Consider the following 22493-nt stretch of genomic DNA (forward strand, 5'->3'; position numbering starts at 1 on the left):
AGATAGATAGATAGATAGATAGATAGATAGATAGATAGATAGATAGATAGATACATGGATAGATAGATAGATAGATACATGGATAGATAGATAGATAGATAGATAGATAGATAGATAGATAGATAGATAGATAGATAGATATGGAATCCCTACAGCACTACAAGCACCAGCAATGTTGCACACACGAAGTCTCGATGAGTGACAGCTTTGCAATCTGTGTGTGGTTCAGCTGAGACATTAGCTAGGCTGTGGGGCTGAGAGGGTTTATCTTAATGTTACATTCCTACAATTTGACAGTACACACTTTTTGGAGCTTGTAATACCCTCACATGCCCTACCTACATTGCAGCAGGTTCCTTTACACACAGCCTCCCTGGTTTAACACACCGCAGGCTTTATTAAAAATGATGCTGAGGTTTGCCTTGAATTATTAATAGAGTTTTAATGATAGCAAGTTATTTTTCAGAGCCCCCTGGAGGAAAGATGGCGACTAAACATTGCAGCGCTGGTTAAAAGCTATTCTTATCTCCCACATAAGTCTGACTTATGGTGCAGGCGACATTAGGGCAATAAATAATTCAGGCTTTTGAAATATGTCCCCCTCAGATGCCATCTTTAAAAATGCATGGCTGATCTCCTTTATGGTATATTTGCTCCAACAAATTGATTTTTTTTGTTTCTTAGGCATTTCTACCAACAATGTTTAGGCCATGTGCGAGCAAAAATGATCCAGATTAAATCGATTTTTAATATATTATTTGTACCGAAATCTGTGCATTAATAGCTATACATACACGCACTGCGTGCAGCATATCATACATGGCGCCTAACGATATAAATTAACTGCAACAACACAAGATCGATATATAACAAGACGTGTATAATAGAGCCTAACAGAACGCACTGTTCTTGCTGCTGGCATTATAGGGTTAAATGGCATGAGCTTTTTAATAAGAAGGCCGGTCTGCTCCAAGATGCACACTGCCTATCACCCCTGGCCAGCTTGTGGCTGGGCTGCAGCCTAAGTGTTCTTTAATCGATCGTGACTCTGTGCCATAAAGTTTACGATTGGAACAAGCCCACCAGGACCCTCTAACAGATCTGTCAATTAACATCAGCAGCAAGGGGCTTAGCTATGTCCTGGGCTGTGGACACAGTGCATGTATATGTATGGACTGATCACATATTAACCATAGGTATATAAGCTAGAGCCAAACTAAACAAGAAAAGCTAATTACACATAGACTTGCTACAACTGAAAAGAGGACATGGATTATGAGGCCTGAAATTTCAGCAAAGCAACACACAAAGCGTGAAAGCCACATAAAACACAACCACAACCTATTCATTAGGCCCATAATCCTCTCCCAACATACCATAAAGTAATATGGACTGAATGAATTCACAATTCATAAACTCGTGTTAGCTAAATCCCACCCAGTGCACAATCATATTCAGTATATCATCCGACATAAACAAAGAAGCAGAAAATCATGAATAATCAGATATGTTCTGCAGGCCTGCAGGATGTATTATAATAATAATAATATAATAATAATAATAATAACAATATCTTCTTACCTTATCATTCTGATAAGCGGTTACTGCTATGAAATCAGTTTCTGGGAACACATACGTCCTGAAAGTGCTATAAGGGAGCTTCAAAATATCATTGGCTCTTACAATATGAAACCTGGGTTGGTATTTATGCATGGAGTTCAGTATGGTCTGAAAATAAATAAATAAATAAGTAAATAAATAAATTATAAGTATATAAATTGAAATAAACTTGACACTATCATATCACACATATCCTAAATAAATAAATAAATAAATAAACAAATGACAAAATGACAAATAAATAGTACTGTAAGTGCATGAGTTCAGATATATACACACACACTATATATATATATATATATATATACACCACTAGTATTATAAAAAAAGCACACATAATATACATTACTAAAATTCAAATATATTTGTTTGCGTAAAGGTTAGTAGTATATATATAATTTTTGTAGTTTTAGTAGGAATATATATATATATATATATATATATATATATATATATATATATATAGATATAGATATATATATGTGTGTGTGTGTGTGTGTGTGTGTGTGTGTGTGTGTGTTTCTGTTACACATAGATAGATGGATAGATAGATATATAGACAGATAGATAGACAAAAAAGGAAGGCAGCACTCCAAGTAAAGTGGAAAAAAAAGCCATATGGCTTGGTGACGTTTTGGTTGTGACCATCCTTTATCACGCCAGATAGAATATTTTTTTTCTATTGCATTTCATGCATAAGACATTTTAATAGTAATATATTTATTGTTCCTGTTCTAATGAAGATTAAAATGACGGGATGGATAAATATGCTCAAAGTGTCATAAAACGAATCGATCTGATTAATATTCTAGCAACTGTAATGTAGAGGAAAAAACGTATTAAGACACTTCCTATCCAGGCGCTGAAATCTCCAGAGCAGAAATCCAGGCTGCTGGCTGGCACACTCAGGCCACAGATGGGCATTGATTATTAAGCTTTATGCTGTCCAGTTATATACTGCAGTTGTAAGGCCTATGAAACAAATATTAATCCTAGCAAGGAGAAGAAATCTTCTTGGGTAACAAGGGGTTAAGTAATGTCTATAGAGACTGTGTTTGCACACATTATATACCTGGGCTTCCATCTACACATGTAGCAGCAGCAGTTATGACATGTTTGGAATTAGACTGTATTCACCTTGAAGCACGACCAGTTTGGGAAGGGTTTAAAGTTTACTAATCCACACTGATGCCATTCACTGATGCTTGGATTTCAGGCAAAATCTAGTAACATTGTCATTAGGGAAATGTATACAGGACTTTACAAGTGATGGATGTGACTGAAACTGATAGCCTGCTAATGTTTAGAAGGGATCAGCTCAGAACAAAATAATGCACTTGAATTTATGCTGAAAGAATATTAACACTGGGGACGTTTTTCTTTTTTTTTTTTTATAATGCTTCCACCTTATGAGGAATACAAGGTGGTCGTTATAATGCCCACCGAAAGCAATAGGTTAATGAATGTAGATAATGCAGATAAGGTGGGGGGGGGTAAAGGGGATTCTTACAATGAGGAGATATTCACCTAAGGAAATATAGAGCTGAGTCCCATGGTGAACAAGGCACCTGAAGACACGAAGTCAATGTCTGCACCTTGCATTTAGGAGATACGTTGCTGTGGGTATCCTTGGATAGCCTAGAAGGGGCTCACGTGTCTCAGTATACGGACGTATTTTTCATAAACGCAGTGATGTGACTCAGTGCAAGCGATCATGGGTAAACCAGGCAATGTTTGTTACCTGATCACAACTCATGGCCAACTTTCCTTACTTCCTAAACTGTCAATGGTCAAGTACACTGATTTCGTCTCTAATATTATGCACGTATTCTCCCTTCAAATGTAGGAAATGTCACACCGTATTTATCAATAAGGTAAAGGCTTCAAATAGTTTTATTTTACATAGAAAAAAAGCTTTTCAAATTTATATCATATTGTGAATGTAATTCATATGATGTGGTGTTTTATAGAGCGTGTTTTATATTCATAGCACTGGGAGCAGTCAACCCCAGGCTTGGTACTAAATGTGCACCTGCACCAAGGTTGTACTCTACATTATTAAATACTGACTCAAATACTTGGGCCTCACACGAAATACCACACTATGCCATCGATATACCACACCATGCCATCGATATACCACACTATGCTATGCCATCGATTTACCAAACTATGCCATCGATATACCACACTATTCCATGCCATCGATATACCAAAGTATACCATAGCATCGATATTCCACACTATGCTATGCCATCGATAACCACACTATGCTAGGCCATCAATATACCATACTATGCCATGCCATCGATATACCTACCACACTATTCCTTGCCATCGATATACCAAAGTATGCCATCGATATACCACACTGTGCTATGCCATCGATATACCAAAGTGTGCCATGCCATTGATATACCAAACTATGCCATCGATATACCACACTATGCTATGCCATCGATATACCAAAGTATGCCATGCCATTGATATACCACACTATGCCATCGATATACCACACTACCCATCGATATACCACACTATGCCATGCCATCGATATACCACACTATGCCATGCCATTGATATATCAAACTATGCCATCGATATACCACACTATGCCATCGATATATCACACTATGCTATGCCATATATACACCACACAATGCTATGCCATATATACACCACACTATGCCATGCCATCCAGGCCTGCACAACTTTCACCCATTGCGCTGCACCCCATTCATAGATACCCTGCTCTCTCTGACCTCATTTCTGCAGCTTTATCTAATCCTACACATTTTACAGATTTAAATGCAATCTATCTGGTGAATTGTCCAGGGGAAATTACCTTATATATGTGATGCTTTTATGTCAGAAAAACATATATACTGGAAATGTTTATTATAGATCAATGACAGAAGAGAAATAATATTATCATATACAGAATACATTACAACCGACAAATCAAAAAGACCCCAAATGTCATATTATTTGTAAATAATGTCCCTTCTCCTATTATTTAAAAATGACAATAATAACTAAATACGTTTATAAAGAAAGGGGGTAAAAATGGAGTACAAATGGAATATATTGCACTGATTGTAATCTTTCTGATATAATATAAATGGCGATTGTTCTATTTACAAATGTCCATATTCTTCTGAACTCAGACATAATAATAAAACATTATCAATGAGCTCAACATCTGAGTGAAGAAGAAATACAAATAACACCCTACACAACTTTGTATCAACCTGCGACATATACAGAAAGTTAGATATTGTTGCTTTAAGTTTCCATATGTTATCCAAATAAAAAAACATTAAGATAAACAACACTATTATGCGGCCATCCTCCAGCAAATAATAGTGTGAATGTGGAAATATGATAACTAGTGAGATATATAGGGAGGACATACACCAATGTAGGCATAGAGCACTCCAGATATATATATATATATATATATATATATATATATATATATATATATATATATATATATATATATATATATATTGTGTGTGTGTGTGTGTGTGTGTGTGTGTGTGTGTGTGTGTGCTACTTCTTTGGCAGAGAGGAATGTTTATTAATAGATTTGCTATACAATTTACATACAATAGATGCATAGATTAATAGATATATACATAGTAGATGGATAGGTGGATGGATAGATAGCTAGATAGATAGATAGATAGATAGATAGATAGATAGGTAGTAGATGGAGATATATATAATAGATGGATAGATAGATAATAGATATATAATAGATGGCTAGATAGATAGACAGATGGATAATAGATATATAATAGATGGATAGATAGACAGATAGATAAATAGATAGATGGATAGATAGATAATAGATATATAATAGATAGATAGATAATAGATATATAATAGATGGATAGATAGATAATAGATATATAATAAATAAATAGATAGATAGATAGATAGATAGATAGATAGATTGATAGATAGTGTACTCACAAAGCCATGCTTGTCTGAGATATTGTTGGTGAGCTTGAGCTTGTGGAAAGCAACAGGTTTCGCCATCCATTGCTCCCCGGTGGCCGGGCTGTCAGGGTGGATGTACATACGCTTGGGCATCTCTGGGTCAGCCTTGCCAGCCACCATCCAGCGAGAGTTATGAAACTTATAGCGACAGTCATCGGCTGCCACGATATCCATTAAAAGGATGTACTTGGCCTTCTTGTCGAGACCACTGACCCGCACTTTAAATGGGGGGAACATCCTCCTGCAACAGTTAACAAAAGTTTTCAGAGTTAGATTTTTAGTCCTACCCAAACAAATTACAAGCCTATACGATTTATACCGCTACAACAGCTTTTTACATGTCAGCATTCACAGCACCACCTGCATCTGATACATGTATATATATATATATATATATATATATATATATATATATATATATATATATATATATATATATATATATATATATAATAAAACATTTGTAGGCCTTCACCTTTGCACACATAGCAATCAAGTACAGCCACGTTTTCTGCTATTTGACATATACAATCACAGGCCTCTTGGATTTCGGTATAATAACATATTAGGCACAATATATATATAAACACACATGTTTTGCCCAGTTTGTGCATGATCTGGTCCTTCGCCACTAAAGTGAAAGCTAAACATGGCCTCCCCATAGCACGGAATAGTCAGGATTTTGGCATCCTTCATAAAAAGCATAAAATCAATGCCAAGTATATGTCCATTGCCACGATTATCAGTGTCTTTATTGCCATCTGGTTGACTTGTTTATGTGCCATTCCCTGTAATTGTTTAATATTTGAACAATTCTTATTTTTCTTATCAATGCCAGTTTTAAGATGTAGTTCTTTCTCTAACATTGGATTATATTTAATCTTCTAATATCCTCCAATATTTAAGTATTTCTCCAGTGAAACGTACATTATTTAGAATCTAGGATTGACATGTGACTTTTATATAATAAACGCTTTGTGATACAATGATACATACAATATCTGAGTGATAACCCTAGAGAAGTCTAGCTCTAGTGCATTTTGTTTAGGAATGTAAAGCACTTAAATATGATTATCTGACCTTCCAGACTTGGTGATGACCATCTCAGTGCCTAGTTTATGGAATTGGTCCCAGAGCTCCTTGGCTTCCAGGGTGACTTTGGGGTCGTCCTCCACCTCTTCCTCTGGCTCCAGGCTCTTAAGTGAGCGCAGATGAGCCGCTTGGTGGTGGTGTCCCAGGGCCGACACATGCAGCCCAGCTTCAGCGGCTCCAGCCAGGCTAGGGTCAGTGAGAGGCTTGCCTAGGGTGGCCGGGGGCAGAGCCAGAGCCGGGAAGAAGGAGGGCTGTGTGGCCGCAAGGAAGGCTGACATGGGGAAATCGGCTGGTCTAGGAGCGTGGAAAGGGTGGTAAGCCATGGCAGTCCCCGGGAAGGCTGGATCTCTCATCGGTGCATTCAAGTATCCAGGAGGGAACAATGAGCTGCAGGCAGGTCTCCCAGGCTTCCAGCAGCCGGCACTGTACAGGGTTATAGTCCTGGTCACTCCCAGCACTGAGGATCACTTGGTAGTAGTGGTGGAACCCGTAGCCCTCGTCCCTCGCTGCAGAACTGCTGATGTCCGCTGTCTTTGGTGTCTGTATCAGTGGGATGTGTAGGAAAGTTGTGGGGCAGAAGTGTGACGGGGGCCAGTCATAGTGCTGCACGATCCTGTGAGATCTTGTCGTGATCTGGGGAAAACTGTGACTATCTCACATGTCCTTCCTGCTCTGATCCCCTCACTAATGAGCCAAGCCCCCTTGATTGCTGATTTTACGCTTTCTCCACCAATTGTGGATCTCCATAGGCGGGGTTTTCACAGCTCAGGCCAAAATCTGGAGAAGAAAGAGGGGGGGACACCGAAGAGGAAGGTGTCGGAAGCATCAGCAGTAAGAAAACATGTCAACAGGATAAAATATTAACCAATGACAGCAGGAAAAGAACCATGGATTCCCACCCCCTGCCTGCAGGAGCCAGGCAGCTCTCAGAACCGGCCTCAAACATGGTCAATGCCGGCAGGTCAACTCCTGCAGAGAGGATAGCTACAAAATGCCCCGAGCATGAACTAAGGGGACCCACACCGCAGAATTTGGCTGCAGTTTGAAGCAAAAGCATTCACATACTGTTTGTGTTTATACAAATAATCACAGAAGTTTAATACATAAAATAATATATGTATGATAGATGGACAAAGAGAAATAGATAACTAGATAGACAGACAAGTAGATTGATAGATAAATAGATAAATTATAGAAAGATAGATAGCTGATAGATAGATAGATAGACACAGGGATAGATAGATAGATAGACACAGGGATAGATGGATAGATAGATAGATAGATAGATAGAGGGATAGATATATGGATAGATAGATAGACAGAGGGATAGATGGATAGATAGATAGATAGATAGATAGATAGATAGATAGAGGGATAGATATATGGATAGATAGATAGATAGATAGATAGATAGATAGATAGATAGAGGGATAGATATATGGATAGATAGATAGACAGATAGATAGATAGATAGATAGATAGATAGATAGATAGATAGATAGAGGGATAGATATATGGATAGATAGATAGATAGATAGATAGATAGATAGATAGATAGATAGAGGGATAGATATATGGATAGATAGATAGATAGATAGATAGATAGAGGGATAGATATATGGATAGATAGATAGATAGATAGATAGATAGAGGGATAGATAGATAGATAAAGTTTAGCTGAGCGGACACCTAGGCTACGTGAAGCAATGGTGCAAGGCAGTACTAGAAGTCTCCAAGTGTGCAGGCAGCAGAGCTCTGGAATGAAGCAGGACTATACTGTAAGAGCAGGATGCATGAAGACTGAGTAGAGGTGGGGCCCACTGATCACTAAGAACAACGCTAGTTCTATCAGAAGTCCACTGACTGGTACATAGTGGAGGGACTGGCTGGTACAATGAATGTTCTAGCTTTTGTATGAGTGCAGTATTGCTTTTGTAGATAGGGGGGACTAACTACAAGAGGACAGTGTGCACGCTTTAGGGCATCGCCACTTTAAATACAAGCCCCGAGGTCATCTGCACAGTTCAAAAAGGAAAGAAGCTTTCTTCACATGGGAAGCAGCAGTCTAGTAAATGGACTTCAAGAATAATACAAAATTTGGGTGAGTGATGCCTCTACAAAACATCATTTTATACCTGTGTATATATATATATATATATATATATATATATATATATATATATATATATATATATATATATATATATATGTTAGTGGTACTACTATACTGCTACATGTGCATATATTACTGAGTCACCAGTCATGGCATAAGCGTCTGGATAGTGTCTCAATGTCTATGCTCCAGATGAGGAGATGAGGGTGAAAAGGACAAAGTACACAGCTATCATGTGTGACTTGTTATCCTGTGTGACTTGTCCCTTCCCTGAATCCTGGGAAGAGTTTGGTACAAATTCACAGCGCAGAGCTATATAGAAGAGACAGTCACACACTTGTGGAGAAAGCCTTATATCCTTACAAGTCCCTAGCTAATTGATCTAATTGAACAACTATCGCATTATACACAATACTGCTATCATCACCTATATCTATCTATCTATCTATCTATCTATCTATCTATATATATATATATATATATATATATATATATATATATATATATATATATATATATAAAAATATATATATAAATATAGTAAAAAAAAATTGTTGTTTTGTGAGTATATATATATATATATATATATATATACCCACAAAACTACTATTTTTTTCTTCTTGTTTATGTGTTGTTGTGCTCTATTTTTGCTGCCAGACATCTGTGTTTTTCAATTTGTTATTCCTAGAGAAAAAACCCGTTCCGTGTAATGTGCAATGGTGATAGGTCTCTTTAAGATGTCCATTTCTAGATCTGTTCTTATTAACTGGGGCTCAGTTTGTTAAAGAGCTGCTTGGCGCCAGTCTGCTGACGTCTTACAATAAGAACCGTCTCTTGTCACTTCATATTTACCCAAAAAATCTTCAAACAGCGCCCTCCAAACGCTGCCCTCCCTGCGCCGGCTCAGAGGGGACGCCTGCTGCCCAGCCCTGTGCTGTGTGATGTGCCCTGCACAGACGGCCTGGGTGCAGGGCTTCACCCATGGCAGCAATCAGCAGCAATATATTATTGATCGTGGTGGTGATCTTTTATGAGTACATGTGTTGGGGGAGGGAAAAAAATGAAGCAAATACGGAAGAATTGTGGCATCACAGTGGGCACAGCAGACTTTTTGGTAGAGGTGTGATTGTACTACACTGAATTGTGTGTGGGCAGTAGGGTCTCAAGTAAAAGAAAATGCAGTCTGGGTGCTGGTACCCATCTGTCAAGTCTACGAGCAGGGATGGGTTAATCTAGTTATGTGACAACACAGGATTGTCCTGATTGAGCACTACTAAATATGTTGTCATCCTCTCCTGTAAATGAATGATTCCATGGTGTAAATGTGTCCCTGCTGTCACGTATACTGAAGATAAGGGAGCATATGGGGAGAGTGTCATTGGAGAGATAGGCATCAGGATTAGGCGATAGACAAGGTGTCATCCCAAGCCTTTCCCTGGGCCTGGGCCTGCTCTTCTCTACTGCTCAATGGCTGTGGCGCCACCACCAAACCCCTACAAGTGTCATCAGGGCCCCTTACAACATGAAATCGTCTGCAGTGGTCCTTATCACAAGTCTGTGGAATCAACCTATCAACCAAAAGCAGGGTCTCCACTGCCATCAGTACCATCATCTTCTTTCCTAGAGTTAATGCATGCACAAAAATAACCCCAACAACAGCAAAATAACCTTAATATATGAACCTTATATATTATGCCTTGTTATAAAAATCGAAATTATATCTTTGCTACATGCTAAAATACAAAGATACTTTCTGGGGATTGTTTGTAATATATATATATATATATATATATATATATATATATATATATATATATATATATATATATATATATTATATATATATATTATATATATATATATTTTATTATGTATTTATTTACATTTTTGGGGAGGAGGGTGTTTGTGGTGGGGGGGGGGGGTTAAGTTGTGGATACCGATACTTATGCGCCGCATTAATGGTAAGTTGGTGATTGATACTTACATCTACTTGAGTGTAGATGCATTTCGGAAGTACAAAGCACAAACACATGCAGGTTATATTCACATACAAGATACACATGCATATAAACACATACGGGACACGTACACAAGACACAAACACGTGCAATACACACACACACACACACACACATAGAAGTCACACACACACACATAGAAGTCACACACACACACACACAAGATACACACATACAAGACACACACACATATAAGACACACAAAATACACACACACACACACATAGAAGTCACACACACACACAAGATACACACATACAAGACACACACACATATAAGACACACAAAATACACACACACAGACACACAAGATACATATACACATACAAGACAAACAAAAACATACTAGATACACATACAAGACACACGGAAGACACACACACACATACTCAAGACACTCACATGTAAAACACACAGGATACATATACACATACAAGGCACACACACAATTAAGTTTAATAATTAATTAGCATAACCATAATTAGAACCAATAAACACGTTTATCTAATGTATATATACAGACTTTGGTGTTGCCTAACTGCATTGGTCTATGTAGACCTCTATCTCTGAACAGTATACGTTAATAACGCTATTTAAAGGAATTGTCCATCCGATGCAGTTCCCCCCACTTTGCTTTCATGTTGGCCCATCTCCCTTCATCTTCTGTGCACTATTTTTAGCTTGTAGACTTAGACCTTGGCGCCAGGCCGTTTAAGAGCTGTCAGAGTCCCTCATATCCCCCCATGTCACATGGAGCCTTGCCTATATAGCCAGTCATTTGGATCTGTGAGTTTGTGAGCAAACGCAATTTGCTCTTCTCCATTGCTGTGTTGTCACCGTGACCTCAGTCAGCAGGGCTGCTGGTGTCCTGTCCTGTCCACTTAGACAAATTGCAAGTGATTGATGAAAAATAACAATTCTCACAAGGAGCCAAGCAAGCCTCCCTTGTACTCTCCTCCCTCTTTTCAGGCTAGGGACCTAGCTCCATAAACCATATAGGAAGTGAATGGAAAGCTTACAAATTACCCTCTCATTCTCACTGGCACAAATATCACTGTATTTCCATAATCCTCTTCTATCAAACTTCCCAATTAACTCCACATTTCCCAATGCAAAAATGCATACATTCTATAGAAGACAAATAGATTTAAGAGAAATAAGGGTTCCTGCTTCAGGGAATGAGTCCTGCTGCTGAGGATCATGTTGTTATTCCCAAGTCTTGGTTTGGACATGTAATTCGGGATTTTCGATGACTCAATCCTTATTGGCATCTTAATAATGTAAGATCTAGATGAATTAAGTAAAGACTGCAGAACCAGGCTGGATTTCATCAGATTTCATCCATGTTTCTAAAACCAAAACATATGAGCTGCTTGTGTTCACACTGAGTCACCAGTATAGTGGGGAGGCTGTGTGTTCTAATTTATGTTTTAACATATTGTTATTTCTTTCATTTATTTGTATTACAAAATAAAGTCTACAACAATCAATATTTGGACCTATTGATTGTTTTCTGGGACACGTAAAAAAGTTCTAAAATGTCTGCAGACCCAAACTACACGTGAAGGGTTAATACAGGTCTGCTGCCTGCAGTTATCAGTCCTTATCTGAGTTGGTGTTGTATGTAGATAGGGCATCTAGCAGATGATAAGAAGTAGCAGCAGACTACAATGCTTTATCTTCCAAGACTCATAGATGTTTTCCCTTTTCTCCGTGGAGATTTAAGGACTAGAGAGTGGTAAAGTCTCTATAGATACAGCTACCTGGCCCCAGGGTGGCTTCAAGCAGCAACAGGTGGATTGCAATGGACCTATGTACTTTGTCTTACCTATAGAAGGTTTATTGTTACTGCACATTGGCACAAAGACACAAATGCCCTTTGTGCTTTTTCCTACATAGAAGGGGCAACAGGTGTCATCTTTACTGATCCATGTCCGTCCTAACCTTACAGAATATGGCCCGCATATTTCACTGTTGCGTGAACAAACGCCATTGTTACTATATAGCTAAATATTCCATTCCGTCTACTTGTCGATAGATAGATAAAAAGATAGATCAATGGATAGATAGATAATAGATATATTAATGCATAGACATATATAGATACATAGATACGTAGGGATAGATAGCTAGAGAGATAGATAGATAAATACTAGATAGATAATGGATAGATAGACAGATAATGGATTGATAGATGGTCAGATAGAGATATATAGATAGAATGATAGAATGATAGATAGATAGATAGATAGATAGATGGATAGATAGATAATGGATAAAGGGATAGATAAATGGATAGATAGAGGGATAGATAGATAGATAGAGTGAGAGAAGTAGATATGATAGACAGATAGATAAAAATATACAGGGATCGATAGAAAAATGAAGGAAGGGATAGATAGATAGATAGATAGTTAGATAATGGTTAGATAGATAGATAATGGATAGAGTGATTGTTTGATAGATAGATAGATAGATAGATAAATATATAGACAGAGTGAGAGACGTAGATATGATAGACAGATAAAAATATACAGGGATAGATAGAAAAATGAAGGGATTGATAGATAGATAATGGATAGATAGATAGATAGATAGAAACATAGATAGATAGATAATGGATAGATAGATAGATAGATAGATAGATAGATAGATAGATAGATAGATAGAAACATAGATAGATAATGGATAGATAGATAGATAGATAATGGATAGATAGATAGATAGATAGATAGATAGATAGATAGATAGAAACATAGATAGATAATGGATAGATAGATAGATAGATAGAAACATAGATAGATAATGGATAGATAGATAGATAGATAATGGATAGATAGATAGATAGATAGATAGATAGAAACATAGATAGATAGATATGCAGTAAGATCGCTATTTAAAATTCATACATTATGTATAAATATGAAGACTTATTTTTAAAAGGTAGGGTAATAGCTAAAATAGTCCTTATAATTGAATGGGATATGATAGATTTTGTGTCACCTATTATGACAAAACACCAATTATTGTGATAGTTTTGAATGATTGAGGTTCGGTAAATTTGTGTAGATCTTTCAGGCTCATTCGGAATGCAATCTCATAAAAATCCCCTGTGGGTACCCATGACTTCCCTCCACCAAGAAAAAAAGGCTGAGAATTTCATTGCAAAGATTTAGTAAAGTTACAGGAGATAATTGCTTTTTGGATCACTCAAAACAAACGATGTGTGGAAGAAAATAAATGAATAAAAGATATTCATCAGCAAGGCAGGGTAATTACCACCAACCTATTTACTGCAATTCAAAGTGTTTTATTATATTACAATGTTTAAATTACTATTTTTTTTTTCAATATCAGTTGGCATAATAATAATAATAATAATAATAATAAGTGTTTCCATTATCACATTGCATTATACGATAGTTTATCTATTCGATATATTATATCTATAATGTTTATTGCTACCATTGCAACAAATATCTTTTTGTCTATTATTTAATTTGTTGTATTTTATACATTACATTTATTTTACTTAAAACTCGGCTCATTAATGTAGTAAATATATTTTATACATATTCTCTCATGGGTAATGCATTGTTACCACTATTCTTGATTAGGTACGAACAGTTGTATTTGACAGGAGAATCACATGAATGGCAGACACAGAGAATTTCGGTTTGCACCAATTCAGTCAGAGGGGGGCGCTCACGCGCGAAATTAGAACAAGCAGCTGTAATGTCCATCTCTGCTGGTCAGCATGAACCTTCTCATTCACAAATAATATGGAGGAAAAGATTGGATTTATCCAATGCTATCAATATTATGCCCAGAATAATATGTAAGAAATGATATGCTTGATTACCCTACAATGAAAAAGGAGAAGGAAATACTTTACATTATTCTGTGGCTGTTAGATAAATAGAAAGATAGACTAATAGCATGGATGGATTGTAAGAAAAATAATAAATAGACGGACGGCCGGACGGATGAACAGATAGATGGACAGACGGACAAACAGATAGATAGACAGATAGATAGATAGATAGATAGATGATAGATAGATGATAGATAGGTGCTCATGCCGTAGATGGACTGTCAGACGGACGCACAAATAGATGGACGGACAAACGGATAGAAAGATGAGAGATAGGTAGATAGATAGAGGGATAGATAGGTGTTTATGCCAGAACATGTGCAATAAGGATTCCGAGTCCATTATACTTCCACTGTACTAACTCAGATTTGCAGAATGTTTGCATTAAAATGTCTTACACCACCCCCCCCCCCTCCCTCCCCGCCAGCAGTTCTACTTTATGGACAGTAAATAACAGAACAGAGACACAAAAAGTTTATTCACAGCTAAAAAAAAGGACCAGTTTTTAAAAAAAATGTAAAAAGGAAAATGTTTCACTGAAGTGTGTGATTTATATTATTTTATATATAAATACAAAACCAAACAGAAGTACATGTCACAAAATAAATATATAAACAGTGTATATATATATATATATATATATATATATATACACACACACACACACACACACACACACACACACACACACACACACACACACACACACACACACACACACACACACAATTAGAGATTAATAGTAGGACTATATATGGGAATAAAAAAAATCATATATATATATATATATATATATATATATACATACACACACACACACATATATAAATATATATATATATATTCAATTTCCTTTGGGATGTGAAAAAAATAATATACACACACGCGCGCACACACACACACACACACACACACACACACACACACACACACACACATCTCCAGAGTCTCCACACACGGAAATGATAGAATGATAGAAAGTGGCATAGTAATTTTCAATCAATGAGGAAATCTAGCATTTAAATTGATTATGTCCTGTTAAATGACAGGATATTGTCAGGTCATCGGACTGGGGCAGGTCTGTCTACCAGGAGACAATGGTGGCCTATCCATAAAGCCAGGGCCTTATCTACATTGGCGTCCTCGCAGCCATAGAGGGGAACATGACTAGATGGAATAAAGATAGGCGCTTCTTGGGTACCAATTTGTCAATCTGGTTTCACCAGAAAACCAAAATCATAATGAAGTCAATGAAAAGTAGATATGCGCCCTGTAAGGTACGATAGAAGATAAGGGCTCTTAAATGCATGCCAAGAGTGCGGGTTTTTTTGGGACCAAAAACGTGCATCTTTGTGGTCACCACAAAGATGCAGCGTGCGTACATAGTCTTCCGACATAAAGGGTATGGTGTACATAGACTTGTGGTTGTGCCCTTGTGGTACATAGACTTGTGGTATGTTGTGGACTGCGTTTTCTGATAGCATGGTGTGCAGATTCATGTTGTGCTCTGAATTTTCTGGCAGCATGTTGGGCAGAGGCCCGTGTTGTGCCCTGCGTTTTCCGGCAGCATGGTTTGCATATTCGTGTTGTGCTTTGCGTTTTCCTGCAGCATGGTTTGCAGATTCGTGTTGTGCCCTGCGTTTTCCGGAAGCATGGTGTGCAGATTCGTGTTGTGCCCTGCGTTTTCCGGCAGCATGATGTGCAGATTCGTGTTGTGCCCTGCGTTTTCCGGCAGCATGGTGTGCAGATTCGCTTTGTGCCCTGCGTTTTCTGGCAGCATGGTGTGCAAATTCGCTTTGTGCCCTGCGGTTTCTGGCAGCATGGTGTGCGGATTCGTGTTGTGCCCTGCGTTTTCCGGCAGCCTGGTGTGCAGATTCGTGTTGTGCCCTGCGTTTTCCGGCAGCCTGGTGTGCAGATTCGTGTTGTCCCCTGCGTTTTCTGGCAGCATGCATTATATATGGAATGATTCTCCTCCACACTCCCTGAGTACACATGACCCCCACTCTTTCCCAACTCTCCCTTCTCTTCTTTGATCATTGAGCTCTGACCTTGTTCTCAACAGTCCAGCAGGTTGATTGATTTTCAATTACAAAGTCTTCACTGAGTTGGGAGTAAATTAACCCCTTGTCTGTGTGTTTAGCTATGTGTGCATGTCCTGCCTGATGATAGAGTCGTCTCCCCCGGGCACAACTCCTGCCATACCGAAATAGCTATATGTTACAATCTCTAATAATTCATAGTGGAGAATCACCGTTATGGGAGAAGAAGTTTCTTATCATACACCACACACTTTACAAACCAAGGTGGAAAAGGCCTCATTTACAGTATATAGCACGATAGCTGCTATTCGTGTGCTTCCACATACATCAGCTGGTAACCTATGCAGCCCCATACAGGAGCGAAGGCGTTAAATATAGTATGCCTACTATTCAGATATCATGCTTTCCCTATACAGTTTACATCTAGTTTGGAATAATATCAGATGATCTTATTTGAATAATATATTAAATATATTATAATATAATATAGAAATAAATAGAATCAGATATAATCAATTAAAAAGTTGAGCTAGCTGTAATAATTTGCATTTTATTGTACTATACATGACTCTAAAGATAAGAAAAATATATTTATAATACTATCACTGAATATTAGTGTTTTGTTTTGAAACAATTACACTGTATATTCCATTCTTTTTCTGAAGATGAAAAATATGATGATGATTATTATTATTATTAGTGATTCTTATTATTCTGGAGAAGATTATTATTAATATTATTGCTACATTGAAGCACTAATATTAACTCATAAATATCTGGTAAGCATTATTTATCTCATAGTCCATTGCACTGTCCATTTCCCATGCTTGGCTGCCTGCCTGTGTGTGAGTTGTGTATTTTCTAGCAGTCGTTGGATCTATGTGGAAAACACTATTTATTAAGCAGTGCAGGCCACACACAAACACATAGACACATAGACTAGTTGTGCTGTGCTCGTTGAGGGTTTGTTGGACTTGTATGTACAATCCTGTGGGAGATTCTAAGTGCATTAAATCAAGCTCTGTATTTACGGCATCTCCAGCCTTTACATAAAAGGGATTAAGCAAAGCTAATATTTAATTAAAAATAAAAAAATAATAAAAAAATAAGGTTGTCAGTGTCTCTTAGCAGGGATTAGTGTGGATATAGAGCCGGTCCTGTTAAGTCTTGCAGATGGAGCACTGAGGTCAGGTGTAACTATCACTACTGTTTGTATAAGGTGGTGAGGATGGTACTAGGGCGCCTGAGGATCACACTGTCCAAACATCGGGGCTGTCTATCTATCTGTCTGTACATCTCTGCCACCATTGTATTACACTTAGGGAAAAGTGGCCTGCCCAGGGTCAGCACATGCAAAGGGCAGGAGCAGGGTCACCATAGTCTGATGAAAGGAAGACATCGCAGTCCTTCCTGCTCAGTCCTAGTGAGTCCCCCTGGTTTCCTACACAGTTCTCAGTGGTGACTTCTAATAGCAATCACCATTACTGTCTGGCCTTTCTTTCTTCATAATCAGGAAAGTATGATGCTGATGAAGTTAACTCTTTGTCTCCCACCAGTCCGGAAAACTCAGGAGATGAAAGCAATTCCAGATGGGGAGACTGCCAATCTGATTTAGCTAGAAAAAACAATCAGGTAAAATAGATACAGGTGGAAGGGAACCCAAGAGGTCACCTCGAGGTTTATTTTAAATCACTTTCTATTTCCTTCCTTTTTTGATTAAAAACTTTTCATGATGTAATACATTCCAAGCAGTGCTCAGATATGGGACTACAAAGCCCAGAATTCATTGATATAAAAGATAGCTGCATATATATGTGTGTATATATATATATATATATATATATATATATATATATATATATATATATATATATATATACACATACACATGTATATATATATATATTTATTTTGAATGTCATATATATATATACATATATATATTATCACTCTCTAATTTTATATATATATATATATATATATATATATATATATATAAAATGAATGTAATTAGGAAAACAAAATTAGTGACATTCCTGTCTGATAAACCTTCGGGATTGGAAGGTGAATATTTCCTAAATAGGCTTCCCCTATGTTTCTGACCCTGACATTAGGCTGAATTTACACCTAATCATCAGCTAGAACGGATCCGGTAGACATCAGTTATTTAATAAAAACAGTGTTTGCAGAACTTTTGGCCAACAGATTTCTGTAGGATCCGTACTAGCTAACGGATGATTACTCTAGCCCAGCTATTCCAATGATGTGTAAGGTTTACACCCTGTCTGCTATGTATTAGCTAGCTGCTCCACTTTAAGATGGTATATTATAAATGTATGTGATTAAATGTAAGGAAGAACATTAGGCGATATATTAATGGATGATGAGTAGATATCTCAGTGTTTGTGATGATAGATCCGATGTGTCTCCTCTTCTCCCTGCACCCATTAGCCCAGCTCCTAGGTGCACACATCACAATGGAGATGGCAGAGACAAGGTCACAATTTGCCACCGGAACCTCCAATTTCCTAACTGAATCCAAAGGATCCATAGCCCCTGGCCAGCAGGATGGTTTCCTGCAGCTGTGTGGACAGGTGCGGACACACAAGGGCTTGTATTAGCCAGATCCGGGCCAGTGAGCGCAGATAAAGTGCCAAGTTTACCCTGAGCTCCTCAGTCCAACCCATAGCAGCTGCCTGACATGAGATCAGAGGGAACTTTATCTATTGTTTTATTATACATATATTTATTTATCTATTATCTATGTGCAGATTACCAGTTTAGGGTCTCGATTATTGTTAGGGTTAATTATTCTGGGATGCAATAATCGATATTGCCAGCAAATGCTCATCACAAGGTGTAGAAGTTGCATATTCTAAGGCAAACATTACAAGTAAATGAGTGCAATCTTACATTATTTATGTACACTGATCATATAGGTACATAAGGCTATAGAGACATTATACAGCCAAAGTAATAGTTCTTCAATTGTAATATATGGATCTTACATAGTTTACAGTTTCATGACGTTTTAATAGTTAACAGAGGGTTTGAGAAGTAAAATAGTATAGTAACAGGGATAAATAGATGAATTACAGTAATAAATGATATGGTTATATACTCCTCAATGATGTTCTGCCATTCTATTGTGCATTAATCTAATACAGAGCACACTATATTAGCCTTTTTTTAATAATAGCCCTCTTCCAATCGGTATGATTACATTAATTAGGAAAATAATCTGTGATCAATTTCAGGTAATTATGCTATCAGGTGCCAGTGCGCATGTGCTGGAGGGGTCTCCTTTCTGGAAGGGTACCTCTGTTGAGCTCCCTTTTTTGGGATGGACTCTATCAGTGTAGTAAGTTGTATACTCTGATCAATCAGGACATACATACAGGATCACAGGTGTAATCCATTCCTTACCCAGGCTCTGGTGGCTCCTTCACATGTGAAACGTTCTATAGTATCTCTATTGCCTCCTGATAGCACAGGGAATATTCACTATTAGTTTGGGACTTTGACAAGTCTTGAAGCAGTGCAGGTTTCTCAGCAGACACTGATGTTACCCCCTCCTGCTTTATCTGTATAGGAAGCTCCTGTCTCATTCTCTAGACACTGTCTGGATACAAGCTCAATTGAATCTTCCTGATCTTAATGCTTTCCAGATTTTACACCTAAACCTTCAAGCCTTACAAAAGTATGTATTTACATGGTTAAGATAGCATAGACATGATGGTAATTGTTAACCAAGCTAAGGCAGTGAGGACAAGTATTGGAATTATTTTCCTTTTTACAGCAAAATGCATATGAAAAATGTTCTCACCAGCAGGAACCTATGGTCTAAGCTAGTGTCTTTACACAGTATATCTTTCCTGCAGACTGCTGCACTCTGGCATCAGTTTGCCTTATAGAAATTAATCAGTCATGATCAGTTATCTTTAAAAAAAATAGCATTCTACAAAAAAGAAATAAATAAAATAAGCAAAATACTAAAGTAAACTTCCTATTTGGGATCAATATGTAAGAAGACTAATCAAGTAAGAGAAGCTCTGTCTTATCTATTTGAATTTGGATTGCATATTTTCAAAACATCCAAAATTTGCTTACCAATAGACTTCATTCACACACAGATTTATTTATTTATTTATTTTTATAAGCAGATTGTATGGCATTCTTTTATACATATATACATTTTTCAGATTGTTTTTGTTTTATTTTCTTCAGGGAGAAATGCCATATCTAGAGTATATTACATTTAGGAAAAAATATAAAAAAATAAACATAGAAAAAGTGTAACATTTTATATTTATTCATTGACTGAATTCAACAAGTGGAAGCACCTTAAAAAGACATTTCTACAGATGTTAAATCCTCAGTTCTGCATAGCAAATAACTGTAAAGCACTTTTAAAATAATATGCTAGCCATGGCTCATGAATTAAACTATATATTTTTTTAATTTGAATGGCTTTGGCTTGGTAAACTAAAATTGTTTCAATGCCATAAACATAAGGAAAAAAAATATTAGATCACCCACTTTCCCCTGCAGAATGCAATAACACTTAATAGAAATTGAAGATGTTTTAGCCTTCTAGATCATGGAATATTATAAAAGCTAATAAGAGTGATCACAATAACAAAAGCAGAGATTACACATACTATACAGCCAGTTCTCTACATAGCCATTGGGAATTATATTTATTTCTATATATATTATAATATATATATATATATATATATATATATATATATACACAGTATATTCACAGTCATATATTGTATACACACATTTATATGATACATATAGCTTCATATATTATATACATATATTGTGTATATATATATATATATATTTATTTATATACTGAATATGCATATACACACACATATTATATATATATATATATATATACACATATATATATACATACACATATATAGATTTCATATGTTGGCATGCAATGACCTTTCTGGTCTCTGTTATCTGGAGTTAATGTCTGAAACTTTATATCCAAATCCAAGGTAAAAAAAAATTTAAATTTCTTTTTACCTCATTTAATTTCCTTTAGTGACTATGACAAAATCTAGTCAAATGATACCAGAATGGCGAATAAAAACAAATGCCAAAACTGATTCTATTGTTTCTTATGGGATAATGTCTGGTGTCTTGCTCATCAGTTGTTTTCCCATCCAGGAGATAAAGCCACAAAATATTGCATGCTATGATGAACACCAGACCATCAATCAAAATTCACAACTTTTACAACTTTGTCAATAGCTGTGTCTGGATAAGTGGCAAGACAAACCTCCCCCCAATGGTGCATTTACCCTGTCCGACCCATGGCTGTTGAACAGTCACTGATTGGCGACATATAAGCCAATTGCCAGTGTTTTAGTAGCCTATTTAGACAGGGCAACCAAATCCTATGTACACAGACAGATTCCTAATTCAATCATTCTGTGCACATAGAAAATCATGGTTCTCGGCAGCACATGTGAGGCTTATAACGGACAATGTGCTGAAGAAAATAATGATATCTAAGAAAGCTTCAAAATAATTTGAATGAACATTTTGTTCATTCACTGAGTTATTGGCAGTCTGCTTAGACAGGTCAATTAATGGGCAACGACAAAAATTTGTAGGAACCCTTGTTCATGAAAATTGGCCTGTTTAGATTCACCCTAAGAATACTCATCAGTAATGTATGAATTTAGATATATGTGTAT

General features: G+C 36.8%; 1 protein-coding gene and 1 long non-coding RNA gene across 2 annotated transcripts in view; one reads left to right on the forward strand and one right to left on the reverse strand.

Moving 5' to 3' along the window:
• TBX2 (T-box transcription factor 2) overlaps positions 1-7555 on the reverse strand; it is a 13345-nt gene extending 5790 nt beyond the window's left edge. The window contains exons 1-3 of the mRNA XM_075334175.1: positions 6709-7555; positions 5602-5869; positions 1582-1728 (exon numbers count right to left, since the gene is read on the reverse strand). Coding sequence (XP_075190290.1) covers positions 1582-1728; positions 5602-5869; positions 6709-7073 — 780 coding nt within the window. The 5' untranslated portion in view covers positions 7074-7555. The remainder of the gene's footprint in view (positions 1-1581; positions 1729-5601; positions 5870-6708) is intronic.
• A 668-nt stretch (positions 7556-8223) lies between these two features.
• Positions 8224-22493, forward strand: part of LOC142290225 (uncharacterized) — a 34733-nt gene continuing 20463 nt past the window's right edge. Inside the window, exon 1 of the long non-coding RNA XR_012750245.1 lies at positions 8224-8821. This is a non-coding gene — a long non-coding RNA (uncharacterized LOC142290225). The remainder of the gene's footprint in view (positions 8822-22493) is intronic.

Source organism: Anomaloglossus baeobatrachus, chromosome 2 (assembly GCF_048569485.1).
Source record: "Anomaloglossus baeobatrachus isolate aAnoBae1 chromosome 2, aAnoBae1.hap1, whole genome shotgun sequence".
Lineage (NCBI taxonomy): Eukaryota > Metazoa > Chordata > Amphibia > Anura > Aromobatidae > Anomaloglossus > Anomaloglossus baeobatrachus.